The sequence below is a fragment of the Ischnura elegans genome, chromosome 4 (assembly GCF_921293095.1).
Source record: "Ischnura elegans chromosome 4, ioIscEleg1.1, whole genome shotgun sequence".
NCBI classification, from domain to species: Eukaryota; Metazoa; Arthropoda; class Insecta; order Odonata; family Coenagrionidae; genus Ischnura; species Ischnura elegans.
The window spans coordinates 127,294,205-127,314,154 of NC_060249.1; the positions used below are offsets into that span (position 1 = coordinate 127,294,205).

Below are 19,950 nucleotides of genomic sequence, written 5' to 3' on the forward strand. Positions count from 1 at the left end.
AGATCGGGGTTCCACTGTAAAACTTCGATTTTACGCACTTTGATTTTACATCAAGTCTCGCTTTTACGCAGCGGCACTCAAGTCTATAGGAAAGCATAGGGAATTGCAATGGTGAAACTTCGATTTTTCATCTTTTCTTGATTTTACGCAGTTTTTCGATTTTGCGCAGCATAACCCCAGCCCCAAAGAGGCCGCTAATCTTGATTTTACGCAGTTGTCTTTCGACTTGTTTTGAAAATCCGGCTGTAGCAATGTGAAGTTAGGTTATTTATTCGTCTCAATGAGTTGCTAAAATTAATACAGGAACGGTTGAAATGACATAGTGCTGTTGAGCGTGAAACTAAAAACATTGCGAATCTAATTATTGCTTTCCCCTGCGCCCTCTCAGTAATATTTCAGGCTCCTTTACGAACGCAAAAATCGCTCTTGGTTCAAATTTGCCATAGAAGGATTTTGAAACCTAAAACACATGGCAATCGCCGTGTATGCGTAACTACTTTTGATTAAGACGTATGATCACCGGAGATATTAACATTATCACATTTTGTTTATTATTCGACTTATTGATCGACGCTGTTTATAACATATTTAAAGTAATTACAGTAGATGGTTGTTGATCCGCAATTATGAACTACAGAATATCTATCCTTAACGGAAGGTCTTCTAGAATTTTGCCAACACAATGTTTTCCGTCGCCCCAGGGAAATATAACGGCGAAATTAACCGTTAAAAATCCTCCCGTGCCAAAATTTTGGCTTCCAAGGTGATCCAAAAAAGATAGTCATACTTCTAATATGGACATAAATCGATGGTGATTCAACACGATGGTAAAAGCAGCATGCATTGTCTCAATCCGCGGGATAGCCCCACATCTGCGGGACAAATGGAGGCGAGGGAAAGTTGCTTGCGCGGCACGCTTATCAGGAATGACTCAACTTGTATCTCATTGTCAGTGGGTTGAAATGAAATATGATAGGAACTTGAATAGCTATTACTTTCACTCCGCTAGGTGGCAAGCGTTTATTTTTTAACGGAACGGGAGTTATGCCCTCGGAGAATAACTCGCATCGTCAATCGTCATGTAATCATTGAAGTAAAACTCAAGACGTGAATGATAAGGCAGTCCCATTAAACTCGGGAATGGCTTAGTACCATTAAATCGAAATACAAAAAGGGTCCGGTACCGGTATCTGATAAAATCACGTGTTGTTATCAGATATGGGGAAGCAAAATATTTCGTGAAGATGAGTCACACAGCTTGTGAGTCGAAGGTCCCGGCGCTGAATTCGCGGAAGAATGCCTACAGAGAAGCTATACCCGGTAGATTCAATCTACTATTGCTAAAATTTCATGGGAAAATGCTTTTTTAATACGTAAAAATTATAAAGTGGGAAAATTTTTCGGACTATTAATCATTTTTTTATTCATCACTGGCGGCATGACGGTAGTTTTCGGTTATCTAAATAGTTCACTTAAAAAAAGTGATCTAAACACCGGAAAAATCTGAACTTCCGAATATCCCGGGTCCTGTGTGCTCCGTATTATCTATGGTATGCTATTTGGAAGGAGGTAACCGACAGCTGGGGTCATTAGGGCCATGAAGTAAGGGCTGGGGGGATGGGAACTCTATGTTGGCATTAGCCAGGTTGTAATGATAAGCTCAAAGGGGACCAGGACTTAACGTTCCATCTAATGGACAGAGTGGTGCACTGGAAGTGCCCTCCACATTACACTCAAGTTGGGATAGGGCCATCTGTGATAAGTTTCTGCTACTGCCAGGACTTGAACCCAGGCCCAGGGTGTAAAGCCTTTGTGATGTATTAGCGAAATTTTGCTTCCTCTTAATGGGGTCAATTTGGATAACTATCCTCAGATATCTCATTTTTTCAATCTCCAATCTTTGTTTGTCTGCCGGTGGTTAAATGGGTATCCTGAAAACTGGTTTTAATGAGAATATTTTCGAAAATTAGCTTCTCTGCGAGCATTTAGTATCACCATTCTGAAATTTCTCCTTGGTAACAGAAGTAATCTTAGTGCCAGAAATGCTGGCAATTCAACCATTTTGTTCAACCATGGGATACATTGTTCAGGAATGTAACGTTGTTTCTCTTAGGGTAGCATGTCATCTGTGGTGTTGCTTGTGAGTAAATAATTAGCCTTCATTTTCTTGCCTCCAAATGAGTAATTGAATCCGGGAAACATATATCTGATGTGATTGAAAAGGATTTCATGCTCATTTACCGTAACACTTCACATATGAGACTTTTTCTGGTTCCGTTTCTGGCTTAAATGAGAACTTTATGTGAAAAAAGGTATGACTAAGCCTTCTAAAAATAATGAGCAAGTGTTATCCTGAAAATTATACTCCTCCTCAATACCAACTCTTGATTTTACACACTTTGATTTCACACAGTGCCCATATTTTGGTCCCTCCAACTGCATAAAATCAAAGTTTTACTGTATATGCATTAAAAAAGCATTTTCCAATGAATTTTTTAGCATTAGTAGATTGAATCTACTGGGTATAGCTTCTCTGTTGGCATTCTTCCGCGAATTCAGCGCCGGTACCTTCGACTTACTAGCCATGTGACTCATCTTCACGTAATATTTTGCTTCCCCATATCTGATAACAACACCGGACACTTTGTATACCGATTTAATGGTGCTAAGCCATTCCTGAGTTTAAAGGGACTGCCTTATCACTCACGTCTTGAATCTGACTTCAATGATTACATGACGATTGACGATGCGAGTTATTCTCCGAGGGCATAACTCCCGTTCCGTTAAAAAATAAACTAGTGATGGGTCGATTCCAAAATTTTATCGATTCCGATCCCGATTCCGATTCTGACATTTCGATTCCGATTCTACCGATACCGATTCCATCGATTCTGATGCCATAGGCTCCAAGAAAAATATCACTTAATTCCAGGCAACAAGAAAACCACTTTAAAAAATATTACTCCGTGAAAGACCCAGTGGACAAAAGCATCTTTCAAATATAATCACTATGTAATTAAAATATAATAGCTTAATTTCAAAACAGAGCATACCTGAGTACAGAAATTTTCATAGCTGTAATAAAGATTACATACTACGTATATGAATCATGTAATATTTGGCCCTTTCAAATTCTCAAGCAGAAAAACCAATTATTCTACATGCTCAGCCAGCAGGTTTTGACGTCTCCATGTTACAGTATTACTGCCTGCCTGAAAATTGCCTTTTGCTACACATGTGTGTTTTGCTACACATTGGGCAAGTACTTTCCCACCAAAATTGCAAGATTTCGGAGACTTTGGAATTTTTATTAAAAATTATATCAACGATTTTTTGGATCTTGAATCTTCATGGAATTCAAGTGGTCGAAGCGAACAACTATATAGAACTAAACTTTAGTTTTGTAGAGCCAAAAAAAATGCTATACTTCTCACGTCATTTAATCAACCTTAAAATCTCTTGCTTTTTTTAAGTTCAAGAAAGAAACTAAACGCTACAAATGAATATCACATCGGACGGTCGCAGTAATAAAAAAGGCTAAAAGAGCCTTGTGGTGTGAAAACTCCCCCTACCGCGCGACTCACCTCGGCGAAGGGGGAAAGGGAAAAAGGGTATCGGTTGTTGCCTTTCACGGAAATAGTTCTTTTTTCTCTATCTTAAGCATGCTGACTTAATCTCTTCACTTTACTTCAATACCCGAGGCATATTTCTTATGCGTGGGATGGTTCCAAAAAACCCAATCCTTAGTATTTTCACTCGAGTAATGCGCTAAATGGTCAAGTCGATCTATATATAATCCTTTTTAACATCCTCAGTTTAGTGTTTTAAGTCTATAAAGTCTATCTATGCTTTAAATGACGATTTTCAAGACTAATGTTTTAAAAAACTTGAAAAATCGGCCTCAGCTACCGAGCCTTAAAGTTCCGCAACGTGTAGCTCAGCCTTGACGCGCGATTGAAAAATCGCTCTTATTTCCTTCGTCGCAAACTTTTTTTTCAAGACTTCTATTTAGTACTCTTTAGAAATCTCTACTTTATATTGTGGTTCAAATTTTCCGAGTTATATTTTTCGTAAACGAAAGATAATGTCTACTTTATGTCAAATTTCACGTGAAAAACGGGTCGGCCATTTTGCGTTGTAAAACCCGACAGATGAGAGCCAAAATCTTCGAAAGTCATTGAAAGTATAGGCAAAGCACCAGATCAAAGGAATATTGCGTTTTATATTCCATAAAACTCACACCAACGCAAAACCGCTTGGATAAATTCAAAGATTTTTTGAGGAAAAACGATATCTCGCGTGGCATTGAAAAATTGGTCATGCTTGGGCCTCTGTATCTCACTAAAGGTTCGTATTTATGTGAAATGGCATATAAAGCAATATTTGGTAATGATTTATGAGTATTTACGCTGAGTTTCAAGTCTCTATCCCCAAAAAGGTCATTTTGGACTTTATTCCAGCTTTTTCCGATTTCAGACCAGTGTGCGCCGGGTAGGAAGACGATCGGCCGCTGCGACTGGCGTAAAGGTATTCGGCGCTCACGTCGACAACTATATAGTGTATTCGGCAAGCTGAAACTACCAGGCCAAGGCATTAGAATGACTTATCGGCTTTAAAAACTGCATTATTACATGAGTTTCATGATAGCGCTTCCTGTCGGCAGATTGCTGGACCTACTAGCCTCGAAAGCACTGTAAACTTAACTACTCGACTCGACATTCGTAATGCGACTCGAAACGCTCGAGTCGAGTACCAACTACTCGATCGACTTGAATTTTTGAGTACTCGCACATCCCAAGAAGATATGTGTTTTGTTATTACGATTACGTGGCGCGAAAATTCAAATGACTGTTGGAAACGCGGTCGTTTATTTTGTTGTTTGAAGTAGGTACTACTGGAATCGGAATCGATTTTTCGCCTTGGCAAGTACTCGTTTTCGATTCCGGTTTTTGGCCGAGAATCGAGGAATCGAAGAATCGAGGAATCGAACCGACCCATCATTAAAATAAACGCTTGCCACCTAGCGGAGTGAAAGTAATAGCTATTCAAGTTCCTATCATATTTCATTTCAACCCACTGACAATGAGATACAAGTTGAGTCATTCCTGATAAGCGTGCCGCGCAAGCAACTTTCCCTTGCCTCCATTTGTCCCGCAGATGTGGGGCTATCCCGCGGATTGAGACAATGCATGCTGCTTTTACCATCGTGTTGAATCACCATCGACTTACGTCCATATTAGAAGTAACACTATCTTTTTTGGATCACCTTGGAAGCCAAAATTTTGGCACGGGAGGATTTTTAACGGTTAATTTCGCCGTTATATTTCCCTGGGGCGACGTTATTTCCCGTGTTACAAGAGACCAAGTTTTACTCCGAAACGAAACCAACTTCCATGGATAACCCCAGAAACAAAAAAATATTATCAATAAAAGGGACATAATTCGCCGCAGTTACACAAGGAGTAAATCTAAAAAACTTTTTCTGGAGTATAAAAAACTGAGAAATGAGGCCCAAAGTACAGTAAAACCTCTCTTAAACGAAACTCAAGGGACCGAAATTTTGCCGTTTCGTTGATCGGGAGTTCGTTCCCCGGAGGCGATGCGCACGTTGCATCATTCTAGGGGCTCGGAAATTGAAGCAAGTCTGCATGCGTTATCTTCATTCTACCTTCGCATACTTCAAAACAGTGCTTATTTCTTCGGCTGCAATGCAAATCGCGGGCAATAGACCACATTTAGGAAGCCTCAGTTCGTAATATTCAATCACTTCGCGTGCTTTTTCATCGGTTTTCAAAAATGTATGCAACGTAGCGGTGAGTGCGAGGCCATCCCTTTATTCTCAATATTTGAAATAGAGTACATGTATTCGCGAAGTTTACACTGAAAAATTAAGAATTCGATAGATTTGACCATTACGAATATAAAGTTAAAGTAACAGCGCCAATTATAGCTTCATCATGAAATTAAGATCGCTCTACCATAACGGCGCGAGTGCGACTTTCGTCGACCCATTAAAGCTCAGTGGGTGGCAGCATTTCTTTATAGTAGTCGAATCCAGAATACTCCATAGCAATATTTGCGGTCGCGGGCTTCGTAAATAATTCATTGTACTAGCATCATTTCCATCGCATTCCGGATAGACAACTGCCGATAAGAAAACATCTTGAAAGGCCCTATGCAGGAGTTCTCGAAGTAAAATACGTCACGATTTTGAAAAATGAGTTTTCGAGAAATTATATTCTGCAACCCTCAGTTCGCTGGCTTCGCGGATTACGAAATTTGAGTCTATTCTAGTGAACTCATCAAACGACCCTTCAATATTCATGACTTTTGAGAGACCCTGCCAGGATTCACGGCTTTCGTCATCACTCTCCATCGCGTGGTCGCAGTTGACTGCAAACCGGATTGACAACTCCCGATAAGAAAACAGCTTGGAAGGCCTCATGCAGGAGTTCTTGAAGTAAAATAAGTCACGATAATGATGCTGTTGACTGCAAACCCGGTTTTTGCAAAATAACTAAATATGGTGACAGGTGCGACACGCTTCCAAGCTTTGCAAAGCCCTTGCATTACCTGCAAAATGGTCCTCTTCAATTTCGCCGATCCCTTACATCCATTCGACAAACCAAAAACTCCACTAAAATCCGACGGTAATGCCGCTTTGCCGCAGAAATGACCCCTCGGTCGAGAGGTCGCAACTTAGCTATTGCAGTTGGGGGAAGAAAATAACACGCACATTTTTTATTGTTAGTCCTATGTTTGGGCCCGTGCAGCGATGGAGGAAGAAATCTACTTTCCCCATGAGTGCATCAACTCCCGCCAACCACCGCTGAATTAATCCCGCTGTCATTCATGGATTTTTGCTGCTACCACAGGGGTGAGGCATCACCATTGGCCCAGTCTAAATATGGCATGTTTAGACTGTGTCGTCTTCTTCATGCAACAATTGACGGGCGTCGCAAACCTTTTTCCCAGGAGAAAATCAACACCGCTTCACATCACGTTAGGACATCGCTACAATCGCCGACAGACAGAGACTGACCTTTAGTATAAAGCACTCAATTCAAGTAACGTCTAGATCAATGGGAAATGTTGGCTTTCGTGTCTTAAGTGCGAATATTTTTTATCCAAGATTGCGGCAAATGCAAAAGTTTCTCCTATTTTTTAGATGATGTTGAAATAAACAATGTGAATGAAACAAGAGTAACTACTGAGTCATATATTAAAGATAATTAAGAGATGCAAATTTTGGCTTTCATCTTCTAGCGCGCACATTGTATCTTCCGTAATTTAGTTAAATTTTAAAGAAGTTATCCAAGATGGCGGCCAGTGAAAAAAAATGCTTCTCGGAATTTTTCTCGGAATTTACGCGTTGTAATTCTGTAAAGTATTTAAACAACCGTCAAAAGAATGCGTTCGAAGTACATAGCTCTAGATATCATATCTTTGAGCGTGTAAATATTGGGACATTGAGTTATTTACGAAAGTCAGCATTAACATTTTTCGCAATTCGCCGCGAGCCGCGAGTTGGGGTCGGCGGAAACACACGACGGAAGGCTATGGTTACGGTTAATAATGACGATTCTGATTGGCTTATTCAGTGGAAGTCTCTGATTTGCCCTCCAACGCTACGAATGTTAAATTATTCATATGAAAATAAAAATTTAACCGGAAAAATTGGTTATTGGGAGGTGAATTTCACTCGATCGCGCCGAAATTTCATTTCATTGATCGGGAGTTTTCGTAAAAGAGGAGTTCGTTCATCGGGGTTTTTCACTAATGTGTTTACATAGGCAATTGGCCGGACCAATAGCATTTGTTCGTTGAACGGAGTTCTTCGTTTAGCGGGAGTTCGTTAAGGTGAGGTTTTACTGTATTATGAAAAAGGTTAAGGAAGACTATTATAACCAATGTTTTATGGACAAGTGGGATTCTAAAACAACATGGAACGAAATTCGAAGACTTGGACTGATTAAGTCTCGAAATCAGGGTACAACACTTGATGTTCCAATTGACACATTAAATGATTATTTTATCAGTTTATCAGCCAATATCACCCTTGGGACAACAGTAAGTCCAGCCACAGGTTGTAATAGTGCATTAGGAGTCAACCTGCACAAAGTTAATGAATTTGGAAATGATACGTTTTACTTTCCGAATCTAACTCCCGAGATCATGCTAAAATGTTTCCAATGCATCAAGTCTAATGCTGCTGGAAATGATGGGATTAATAATAAAACACTGAAAGTGGTTATGAGTGTGATATTTCCGGCATTGCTTGACATTTATAATTGCTCACTGAACTACTCTGTTTTCCCTGTTGCTTGGAAGAGAGCCATTCTAAAGCCTATTAAGAAAATCCAAAACCCTACACAACTCTCTGATTATCGCCCTATTTCACTGCTGCCTATCGCCTCTAAACCACTTGAGAGATTCGTCTACAACTCTGTGTTAGATTTCCTATCCGTTAATAATTTGCTGGATAACTATCAGTCAGGTTTTCGTAAGGGACATAGTACATAGACAATAGATGAAAAGAGAGTTACCATTCTTGTACTTTTTGATTTTTCGAAGGCTTTTGATTGTGTTAATCACGATTTGTTGCTGGATAAAATGAACCAATTAGGATTTTCCACCCCAGTGATTAATTGGTTCCGTTCTTACTTGTTCCACAGAACTCAAGCAGTAAAGGGAGATGACGGAGTACTGTCTAGCTTCTCGGTAGTATCCTGTGGTGTGCCCCAGGGTTCAATATTAGGTCCCCTCTTATTCTCAATTTTCATAAAAGATCTACCAATTTCAATTACCCATTCGAAATATCACCTCTACGCAGATGATTTACAAATCTACCTTGACTGTCACCCAACAAACATTGATAACGCCATTGAAAAATTAAATGAAGATGTTAATCACGTTTGTGATTGGGCCAGAATGAATTTACTAAAACTTAATCCCCATAAAACTCAAGCTATTATTATAGGTACTCCAATGTACGTCAGGAAACTCAACTATGACAGAATACCGAAAATAAAAGTTGAAGGCGTTGATATTGGCTATTCAAGCACGGTAAAAAACTTAGGGGTCATTATGAACAATACGCTAACGTGGAACGAACATGTATCCACTATTTCTAACAAGGTACATAAAATATTGGCACAGATCAAACATTTCAAACGCCTAATCCCAATAGAAGTACGAAAAAAATTGGCGAATACCTTGCTGGTTCCACATATGGACTATTGTTCCCTTGTTTTTTCCAACCTAACTGGTGAATTATATCAGAAGTTACAAACACTGTTAAATTCTGCGATTAGATATATATATGATATAAATATCCGGGAGCATGTCACTCCTTACTACATAAAGCTGCAGTGGTTGAAACCCCAACAGAAAACTAAATTCCTGCTATCTGTTTTTGTTTATAAAATATTGTCATCCAAAACTCCTGACTATCTTTACAATATGATTATATGTAACCAGAGTGAAACCAGTAGAATGGTAAGAGCTAGAAGGCGTTTTAAAATACCAAATTGCCGAACTACGGTGTTCCAAATGTCCACTTTAAACTCGGCTATAAGATTTTGGAATGAAATACCGGATGATATTGTTAATTGTAAAACTGTTAAGCAATTCAAAATGAAAATGTTTGTTTATTTACTCGAAAAATATGATTGTAATTAAAATACTGTAATATATTTGTCATTAATACTGTTAAATTGTATTTTCACTTTCTCTATGTTGTTCACTGCTGAGACTTAACTGTAAAATTTGATATGTTCCATAGGACAAGGTCCTAGAACAATAAATTTATTATTATTAATTTTTGGTGAATGCAATGCTGACTTGCAATTGGTGATTTTGTTTCTTCCCCCCCTTCAGGTGCGCGGCGGCAACTTGTAGTCAGTGGCAGTGGTGGGGGGGAGGAGGCGTTGGACTCGAGCCTTGGGCTGGGTGAGTTGGCGCAGTTGACAGTGAACAATGAGGCAGAAGCCACATATGATGTGAGTATACAAAGGCTTTCACATGACCCATTGAAAGAGCTTGATTTAAATGATAGTTTGTTGGGATGGACCTCATAGTTTCAGGATTTCAGATCCAGGATTTTTTTTTGGAACCAGATCCAGATCGGATCTGTGGTTTCTGGAGTTGGACACTTGGATATTTTTGGATCCAAAGGCTTTTCTAATATCCTGTTGTAAAACAAAGTAATTATTCAAGTATATTTGGGTCCATAGAATCATAGGAATCCTATTTTGATACGAAAGAATATTTTTTGTGATTAGTAATCATTACTGTAAGCTTAAAATTTATTTTTTAAAAACAATATCTTTATAGGCTCAGGATCTAAACTGTTATGCTTGCGTTTGGAAATGAAAATAGGTTTCGGTCATCGGATAAATTATCGACTGAATTCAAATTTTCCTCACACACTCTTCCCCCGAATTTTGTTACTTTCTCATTGCATACTGAATTGTGTTTCACTCGCAGATGCTTCAATGGTGGTAAGGTGGATTTTGCACTTCCTCGCTCTAGTTTCACAACACTGTGTACGCACATGGCATACATTGGGTTTTTTTTATCTCAATAAAATGTTTCCACACTAGGAAAGACATTTTTATCAGGAATGGCGTAATCTGCACACAATTGACAGTGTTTAGAAAAACATTGATCACGTGCCGCAAGGTACGGGAACCGAATGAGATGACTCCTCAGCAAGAGAAAGGGGTGGTAGTCGAGGCACTTACAGAAGAGTTAGAGGGGAGGGAGCACACTCCTTCCGTCTTTCAAGCAACGAATAAGCAAGGGCACGAAAACATCCGATCGTACATGTGGCATCGGCAAATTGCATCTTCAGTCCATATCATCTTGTTTGAGTGTGCTCATACGACGCTTGTTTCTTTGAAAATTGTGCTGTTTGGACTATGTTGAATTTTGGAATATCCTTGTTGTAACTACTAGGAAGCTTTTTGTCAATCAGTTAGAGCTTAAAAAACTTAAAGACTGTCAGAAATGCATCACATTCTTAATGAAACCTCGTGCATGCCATCCAATTGCCGAAAGCTATCGAAACATCTTCAGGCCCAGTGAGTGACTCACCAAGCCTCCAGAAACGGAGAATTGAAGCTGGCCAGTTGTTTAGACGGAGTAGGGATGAAACATGCTTCCGTTGTTCCCATTTAACTTAATATTTTCCTTCAAAGATAATGATTTATGATCTGTGTGGTCTCGGAAAGGAAATAAACCTTTAAGGGGCATGGGCTGATGGTCGAGGGAGGGGGAAAGTGATTTTGTGGAATCTGCGGCATAGTTACTTTTAACGTGGTTATTATCCTATGACAGTAAGATTTCCTCTATGTTTGTTCCATCTCTTGAAAAGAGTCACACTGTGTGCCAGTCGTATGCCTTTTTTTATTCTCCTGAAATTCTGCCATGTAACCTCTGCAAAAGCTTTTAAACAAAATGGTTCATGAGTAGGACAAGCAAAGCAGTGCGACGGTGCATTCGAAGAGAGAATGGGAACTCTTTCCACTCTTATGGGGCATTGCATTTACTGGAATTATAATTTAAAATTTTGTATCCAAATCCAATGCATTCCGTGACTTTGGATCCAATGTATCCGATGAAGGCCAATGTCTATGGATATTTGGATCTCAGGTATCCGATCCAACCATCCCTCATTTTAATGTTGATTTTCACCAGTCACTTTTCTCTTATGAATACTTACTTGTCCCTGAGATTTTTGTTGAGAGGGGAGTCAATATTCTGCAGTTCTCAGCATAATTTCAACACCTTAATATTTCATCACACTCTGCCAAAATGTCTTGTAGGTGGTATTATAATTGTAGGAAAGCTGGAGGGAAATTTTTTTGTTTTTTGTTTAAAACTAGGAGGACAGGATTTTCTTGTATCCCATAAGAATAGGCATGGATCATCTCATCCCATATTGCCTTTTGCTTCTATGGCAAATTTTTCTGCCTGTATCTCAATACATATCTGTACTATGTATGTTTTGGAAAAAGCTTTATCAACATACATATTTGCAGCAACCTTAGTTTTTTTTTTGTATTACCGTATTTGATTGCATATAAGACTCACTTATTTTCTTAAATTTGGTCTCAAGTTACCTGCATCTTATACATGAAGGACACAGCTTAACTTAATCAATACTGAATACTATTTTTAGCCTGGATAAAGGTCTAGACATGCGTAACTTTTTCTACACATGCCATAATTATTTTATCAGGTTTAACTTAATTTTTTCCAACAAAAATACACGTAGCTCAAAAGAGAGAACTGGGATGGTTTCCTACTGACACCGCACCGCCAAAAAGTAAACGAAACTTGTAGCGCTGGCTCCACCCTCTTTTGTTTCTACTTTGCTTTGCCCACCTATCTTTCTGCTTTGTTTATTTGGCTTTTACGAAACGTGAGAACCAAAAGAATCTGTATTTCTTTGTTGTTTCTGCTTCATTTTGTATTATGTTCGATGTCTTGCCGTTCATTCATTTATTCATTTCTGAAATTTATATGTCATGTTCAAAATAGCTTGTCGTTTGTTAATTTTCCTTATTAAAAATATGTTGGGTATTTGCATTCAATTGTTTATTTGGCTTTCACGAAACATGAGAACTTAAAGAAACCACATTGAAACCACAAGAAATCGTTGTACTGCACTGTTACAGACTTTTGAAACTTTTTTCCTTGTGTGTGGCCTTCTACAGTGAATCCTCGTTTAACGTCACCTACCGTTCCTGAAAAATGTGACGATAAACGAAATGACGTTAATCGAAGCATAATATCCCGTATAAACAATGTAAAAATTGAATATTGGTTCCTAGACCTCACAATTTCTATGCGAAAAAATTTTAACGTATCACATCTGGGGGATTTTTTACAATGGGAATGCCAAACTATGGCATAAATACGAGTTCCTGTTTTCATCAACGACAATAGCAGCAGTGACATTAATCCTTCTCCATTTTTGTATCTTCCCGCATTTGCTTTTCGGCTTCGCTATAGTGCGGTCCAATGAATGCTACCAGATGCTGCAGACCGGGGATCCGGTGCTCCGATCCATAGGCCCTACCCTCGCTATGAGAATTTCTTTTCGGACCGGTGAGGAGCGAAATCAAAATGGCGCAAATGAGCGAGGGCGGGCAAATTGGGATTATGAAATCGAAGAGATGGTTTTAATTGCGAATTGAGGCGGGCGGGCGTCGCCTGGGCATCATCATCGCTGAAACATCGTCGCAGTAACAGGAACCAAAATTATTGTGAACATTGTTTTCTTGGACATTGTCGTGGAAATGTCTCTGATGCTAAAATTTGCCAAAACCTTAATTGCAATTAACAATATACACACCGTTTTACACCTTGAATAGACTGACCGTATTACCGCCCACGAAACAAACAACCTGTAACGCCTGCCACTTAGCCTTTTTTCTCACGCGAAATTTAAAATACGTGACGTTATCGCAAAGCGAAGGAGTGATAAACGAATCACGGTCGTAAAATTTTCGTGACGTTATCGCGTAATGACGTTAAACGGGGTGACGTAGAACGAGGACTCACTGTATAATAAGGGTGTGTCTTATATGCCAGTGCGTTTTATATGCCAGTGCGTCTTATATGCCTGTGCGTCTTATATGCCATCAAATACGGTATTTGAAGGTAAATATTTTCATCCATTTCTGTTTTCCATTCTAATCAGCTTTCAATCAATGCTCATGCAATTGAGATTAGGAAATAGTGTGTGATTGTGTTAAATGCTAGTTATGTAAAACTATATAACGTTTAGATTTATTTTTATAACCCACAGATAAATGAAATCACATGAGTTCTCCACCAAGGAGATAGGCTTGTGTTTGCCTGGGAGGCTAGGGATTTGCCTTTATCCTTGCATTTAGTTTTGCTAACAATTGAATTAAGTTCCTAGTGTTTCATAAAAAATATTTTTTATAGGGACTACATTCAGATTTTTATTTAAAAGAAGTCCAAGGTTTGAAAAGTATAAAGATTAGCCATTTGCTTGTGGGAGTGGAGTATTTTGTTTGTGTGCTATGCTGTTTTCCATATCCTTCATTGCTTTTGTCATAAACAGTAGTCTTGAGCTTCCTACAATTTATAGTGAAAATATTGGCATTAGAGTGCATAGTGACTTTTGTGAATGAACAATTCAGCTTTACAGTTGAGAAAATAGTGCTGCTGTTTCCAAACCTTTGTCCTCTGTAAACTTTCATAATGAGAATGAAACAATACTGCTGCCCTTTGCTGCCATAAATGTAGCATAGATTTTGACATGCCATAGCTGTCAGTAATGGTTTTAGCAAAAAAAAAATAAAGAAGCCTGCGATTCATCCTACCAAATGCAGTTTTCTGTCAAGTACAGAGAGATTTGACATTTTGTCTGCATTGTTGCAGAAAAAGCTCTTTTACCAAAGAAGAAGATCATAATGAATTAAAAAGGCCTTAAATTCCATGGAAATAAGTTATGATGTATCTATTACAGCAAGAAAAAAACATCTAGAGGCTCTTCAGGTGAAGGAAATGGTGATAAATGTAGACTTGCATGCAGGCAGAGTTGATGATTCAAATGACCCATCACCATCATTATAGTATTTAAATTCTCTTTTGCAGTGAAGGAAGTGTGATGATGGCCTTGTGTTTCATTGTTCTTTTGTTGTTTTTGCAGCAACTGGCAACCACGAAAGAGCCATTCAGGAAGACTTGGAATGCAAAGTATACGCTGAGGAGTCATTTTGATTGCGTGAGAGCACTGGCTTTCCATCCCGTGGAGCCTGTTCTCATCACTGCCAGTGAAGACCACACCCTCAAATTGTGGAACCTCCAAAAAACAATACCTGCGAAAAAGTGAGTACCTTTGACTGTATTGATGTGATTGAGTTTAAAAGATTGTCACTGCTTAGGCATCGGAGAGGGATGGGAATGTAAGAATGCATAAATGCAAAATTAGCCTCATTGGTGATTCTCGTATGGATAGGGAGTGGTTGATGGAAACTCCCTTGTTTTACCAATTTATTATAATACTTTTATAATTTGATGTTAACTAGAAAAGGGACTATTCATAAATTTCCTCAAATCTGAATTCTATAAGGTTCTCAAATACCTAGAATCTCTATACTCTCCCTTGGAAAAATAATGAAGGAATCACCTGTGATTAGAAATTTTAATGAAGGAAAAATCTGGTATCTGTTTTTATTGTGAAACAAGCTTGAAATAAAGAAAATACCCTCATCATCTAACTGAAAAAAATGATGGATTACTTGAATTGACTGTCAAATTATTGTTTTTATTTGAGGTTCAAATGATAATCATACAAAACTTTATCAAAACTAATTATCCCAATTAGTGATTGGATGGGACTTAGTGTTTAAATTTGTACGTTGCTCAGCTTTTAGCTTGCTCTCCTTATGTGAGGAATCTTTGCCAACCATATTTGGGTAAAGGCTAGGTCTTTCAAACATGGTTTTGTGTATGACTTGATCCTCATCTTTCAAGTTATTACAGAAGAAAGGTGAGTGGGAAACGAATAATCTTGCTATTTTTCATGACTTGAAAGGCTTTGGTTCTTATTCCTGTCCTTGTTTCTTACAGATCGGCATCATTGGATGTTGAGCCCCTCTACACGTTCCGCTCTCATACGGGTCCTGTCCTCTGTTTAGCAATGGGTCCCTCTGGTAAACAGTGTTACAGTGGGGGACTAGATGGAGCCATTCACTGTTGGAACTTACCCAGCGCCAACATTGATCCATATGATGCCTTTGGTAGGATGAAATTTTCCATTTAGGGTTTCCACATGTACTATATGCTAAGTGAAATTTTTTGCTTTGGACTTACCTTCAGACCTAAGTACTGTACTGTATATAAGCAAGTTGCAAATTTCCCAAATTTTTCAGATGTAGTAATAATTTTGCAGCTGCAAATTATGCTATTGTAACAGAGTATGAACGATACGTACACCCATGCCTGGCTTGGCGCAATTTCGGTAATGTGCAAATTCGTTCCTCCCACCGTTACTTAGCCTATCAAATAATCTTATAACACTCTCTTTAATTAAAGTGTACTTGCGCTAAGAGCCAACAAAATTGCTTTCATTTAATGCATAATAATAGCTTGCCTTAAAGCTCCTTTTTTGTTTATATATTCGTCGAAATCCATTGCTGTGCAAACGCCAAAAGCATTACCAGAGAGTTAGTATAGTAGACTATCGTTATTACGAAGTTCACGGGACCGCAAAATGGGAGGTTCGTAATAACGAAGTTTGTATGAACGTTTCTTTTAGGAATCATCTAAAGAAAAAATTATTCTTTGTCAAGATTTCTTCTCTCTTCAATCTCCCGCATTTATAATCTTCAGAGTTAAGTGCATATTTAAAGAAATTCAATTATGCGCAAGTCCTCGGTATACGAGGAAGATCCATTCTCAGACCTTGCTTCTAAGTTGATAAACCTATACAAGGCATCGAGGAGAGTGGTTATTCTGCAGAATGCAACACTGCGTCACAGTCTTTCGTTAACTCACGATTGTAATGAACTGATCTAGCTTGCAACGTAGCCGGAGCCGAAAAAATAATCGCTGTCCGCAGGAAGAAAGAATGGGCGAAATGCTGAAAAGTTCCTGACTTCACGTCGGATTAAATGATACTTTGTTCAGATTATGCCAGATATATAAGTGGGAGTTCCTCTACGCCACGTCTTGTCGCATTGGCTGACTTAGAAGGCGCCAAATTTGAAATTTCGTGCGCACTTGAATTTTTCAAATGTTCGTATCTCTGAAAGTTCGTAAATCAAATGTGAGAGGGAAAGGGACTAACCGTACGTCCAATTTATAAGGGTTAATGAGTGGCTCACCATAATTCCACAGGAATGAAGCTTATTATATGATGTGTGTATATTGAAGTATCTGCCACTAGAACCAACAAAGAAAGAACCACAGTGAACGCTCTTGGTCTCAGTTCAAGAAGAGAACTTAAACGTAGATCGATGATGATAAAGTAGCGCAGTTTATATCCACCTAAATGCCGTTACTGTTTCGCAGAACTTAGTAACAAAGTTCATTTTGCATCCGCCAGGACCGGGACTGAGGTTCGTAATTTCGTAGTAATGAAAATTTTGTAGTTTCTGTTAGTATATATTGGATAAGCTTTTTTGTCAGGAACAACGAATTACTTCGTAATAATGTTGTTTGTATTAAGGAGAGTCTACTGTATATTCTAGAGGGCTCACGGCATTGGAGGAAATCGTATCAACAGTTTTAATACTCAAAGAGCCGATAGATGGCCCCGGAGTTGCGAGCAAGATGCGAGAGATCCCTCATTCCAGGTCATTCTTGTTCTCTCGCTTCTCCCCCTTCCTTCCCACCCTCACCTCTTCCTAACTCTTCATCAGTCTCCATCGCCTCGGGCTGAGAGAATTGTCTCTCTCCTACCAGCATGCAGAATCGGGACAAAATGTGGCAGGGTCCTATGAGAGGGATTTCTTTCTGGCTTGGAGAGCTGCATCTCCCACGAATCCTTCCCTCTTCTCCTCTGCTTGGCTTTCTCCATTACTACTGAAAACAGTTTTACAACATTTAGCTGTAAATAAGTGTTGAAACGATCTCTTGTACTGCAATGATCGCTGTCGGAAAGCCAGGCAGGAGAGGGAGGGAATTTGCAGGGGGGGGACCCCTGGTTCTAAATATATATATATCACGAAAATATTCACTCGACCATCACGGATTATGATGAAATTGTGAGAGGAGATATGCTAGCAAATTGAATGGACGTTGGAGGGGTTTTATATTCAGCATGGTAATACTATACGAGATAGAATGATTCCTTTGACAAAGTACTGCAGCCTTTCGCAATGCAGTACTGAAACATAGGCACAGAGTAGGGATATACAGAGAGGACAAAACGGCTGAAGGTGGTAACCAGCTCATTGCGCATTTCACCATGTTCTAAATAAGTAAACGTGGCTTGAGTTGCTATTTGGTTGCTATCGTTGCTATCATTCGCGCTTGGCTTGGAGTGTTGTCGCACAATTTTTTTTATTCCTCCACTCTTCAATGCTTTCACTTAGTGTGCTAGTGTTTTAAAGAAACGTGGAAAATGAAGGAAGTGGAAAATAAGACGAGAAGAAAAGGTTTTGCTTGGTGTTCAGCCACTGCAAAAACAATGCGGGCATGACGGAAGCAAAGTTGAGTTTCTTCAGTTTCCCTAAAGACTCGGTGAGGTAAGTAATTTCATATTTTTTTCTGAGTTACATTGCTGATCGAAGAAACTAAACTTATATTCGAGTATTATTTTACATGCGACATGAAATTGTCGAAAAAGTTTAATAAGAACTTGTGATGTTGGCGCAGGTCCAAGGAATGGGTGATTCGATGTCGTCGGTAGGATTTAGAAAACAAGACTGTCAGTTCTTTACATAATAACTGCCGGATTTGTGCGTGCGATTCCTTCCTCTACCTTTATTAGCAAAGAAATAATTAGGCTACTTTGAATTTTAAACCCTCTTTTTTCGGCGGATGGTAAGTCGTTAGCACTCTTTGGTTTGAATTTACCGCATAATTTTACTTATTTTCAATATGGCCGCCGTGCGCATTTTTCATAACAGAGAAACCTGTGGTACAGCCAACTAATGTCCCCTCTGTATATATCTACTCTGTGACATAGGTAAATTTGAGAGATAATATTGCTGATAGTATTTTGTTGGAAGACATGATACTGAGCCACTTTGTGAGACTTAATCGACTCCGTCAAATAAGACAATGAAATATTATCCGTGAATAGGTCTGTGGACAAAATTTTAATACCCCTTCAAATATTAACTAAAAATCATAAAATATAGTAAATTTGTGGAAGGTTACACAGGATTTCCACCAGGTCAGGTTCTCCAACTCCATTTCGGCCGACGTTTCGATGGGCGAGTTGTCCATCGTCTTCAGGCCAGCAGGGACACACCCCTTGCACTAAGCAAGGCATGGGTGCACTTTGGAAACCACATTTAAAATGCTTTATACCTCTCCACAAAAAATTTAAATATTTGGTAGAGACTGCTTAAGTGTAAATGTTAACTGGAAAGAAATTCTAACACTTGGGTTGTAAAAAATTTTTATCAACATTCTGAGTTAAAATAGTTGTTAATCAGCTAAAATCAATGATTTATTGAATTTGCCTTTGGAAATTGAGATTTTCCCTTGTCTTTTGTGAAATGTCTTAAATTCTGGATCATTGTCATGTATGCATTAAAGGTAATTTAATTCTTCTCTTTGACGGTCATCCGATATGGCCACCTTTGTTTCTTTTTATGTTTAGTTTTGATCATGCTCTTTCTGAGCAGTTCTCCCAGGAATTGCACTTTGTCGATTGTATGTCAGAGTGGCTGTGGTGATACCTGGCCATCCTTAATGGGATCCCATCAGCCTTGCAAAGAATTCCTTCTGGGTTGTGTGTGCATGTCTGTGGTGGTCCCTGGTAAGGAAGTAACATTCCCGTAAACCACCACAATAGGGTATTCTGGTGGAGAGGCTGTTGTTGGTTCCCGTTGTAAAAATTCTCTCTCTCACAAACCGACACATAATGCTTGTGTGCTAACCGAAGGGGCCATATCTTACATTTATTGGAAATTCTATTTAACTCTGTGAAGGCAATTTAGACTCATCACGAAAGCTTCCATGGTGATTAAATTGATTCCGGGTTAATTCCGCGTCAACTCATTTTTGGTGGACAACAGTTTCGGATGCGTTCCAGCTCCTTTCTCCTGTAGAGGTGATATGTCCCCCTCTTCTCAACGTCTTCCCGGTTTTACCTCTATGACGTCTTTGTGTCTGCTGCGATGTTTCTTATGGCCCTGCTATCACCCGCTGTTTTGCTGGTGTGCAGTTGTCTTCTTCTCTACTGGCGATCGGCCACTTGTACTTGTGCGGGCCGACCGCGATGTCTGC

At 39.1% G+C, this 19,950-nt stretch overlaps 1 protein-coding gene across 1 annotated transcript in view; it reads left to right on the top strand.

Moving 5' to 3' along the window:
• Positions 1-19,950, top strand: part of LOC124158035 (striatin-3) — a 73,775-nt gene that overhangs the window by 40,125 nt on the left and 13,700 nt on the right. The window contains exons 7-9 of the mRNA XM_046533189.1: positions 9,880-10,001; positions 14,693-14,871; positions 15,616-15,785. Of these exons, the coding sequence (XP_046389145.1) occupies positions 9,880-10,001; positions 14,693-14,871; positions 15,616-15,785 (471 nt within the window). The remainder of the gene's footprint in view (positions 1-9,879; positions 10,002-14,692; positions 14,872-15,615; positions 15,786-19,950) is intronic.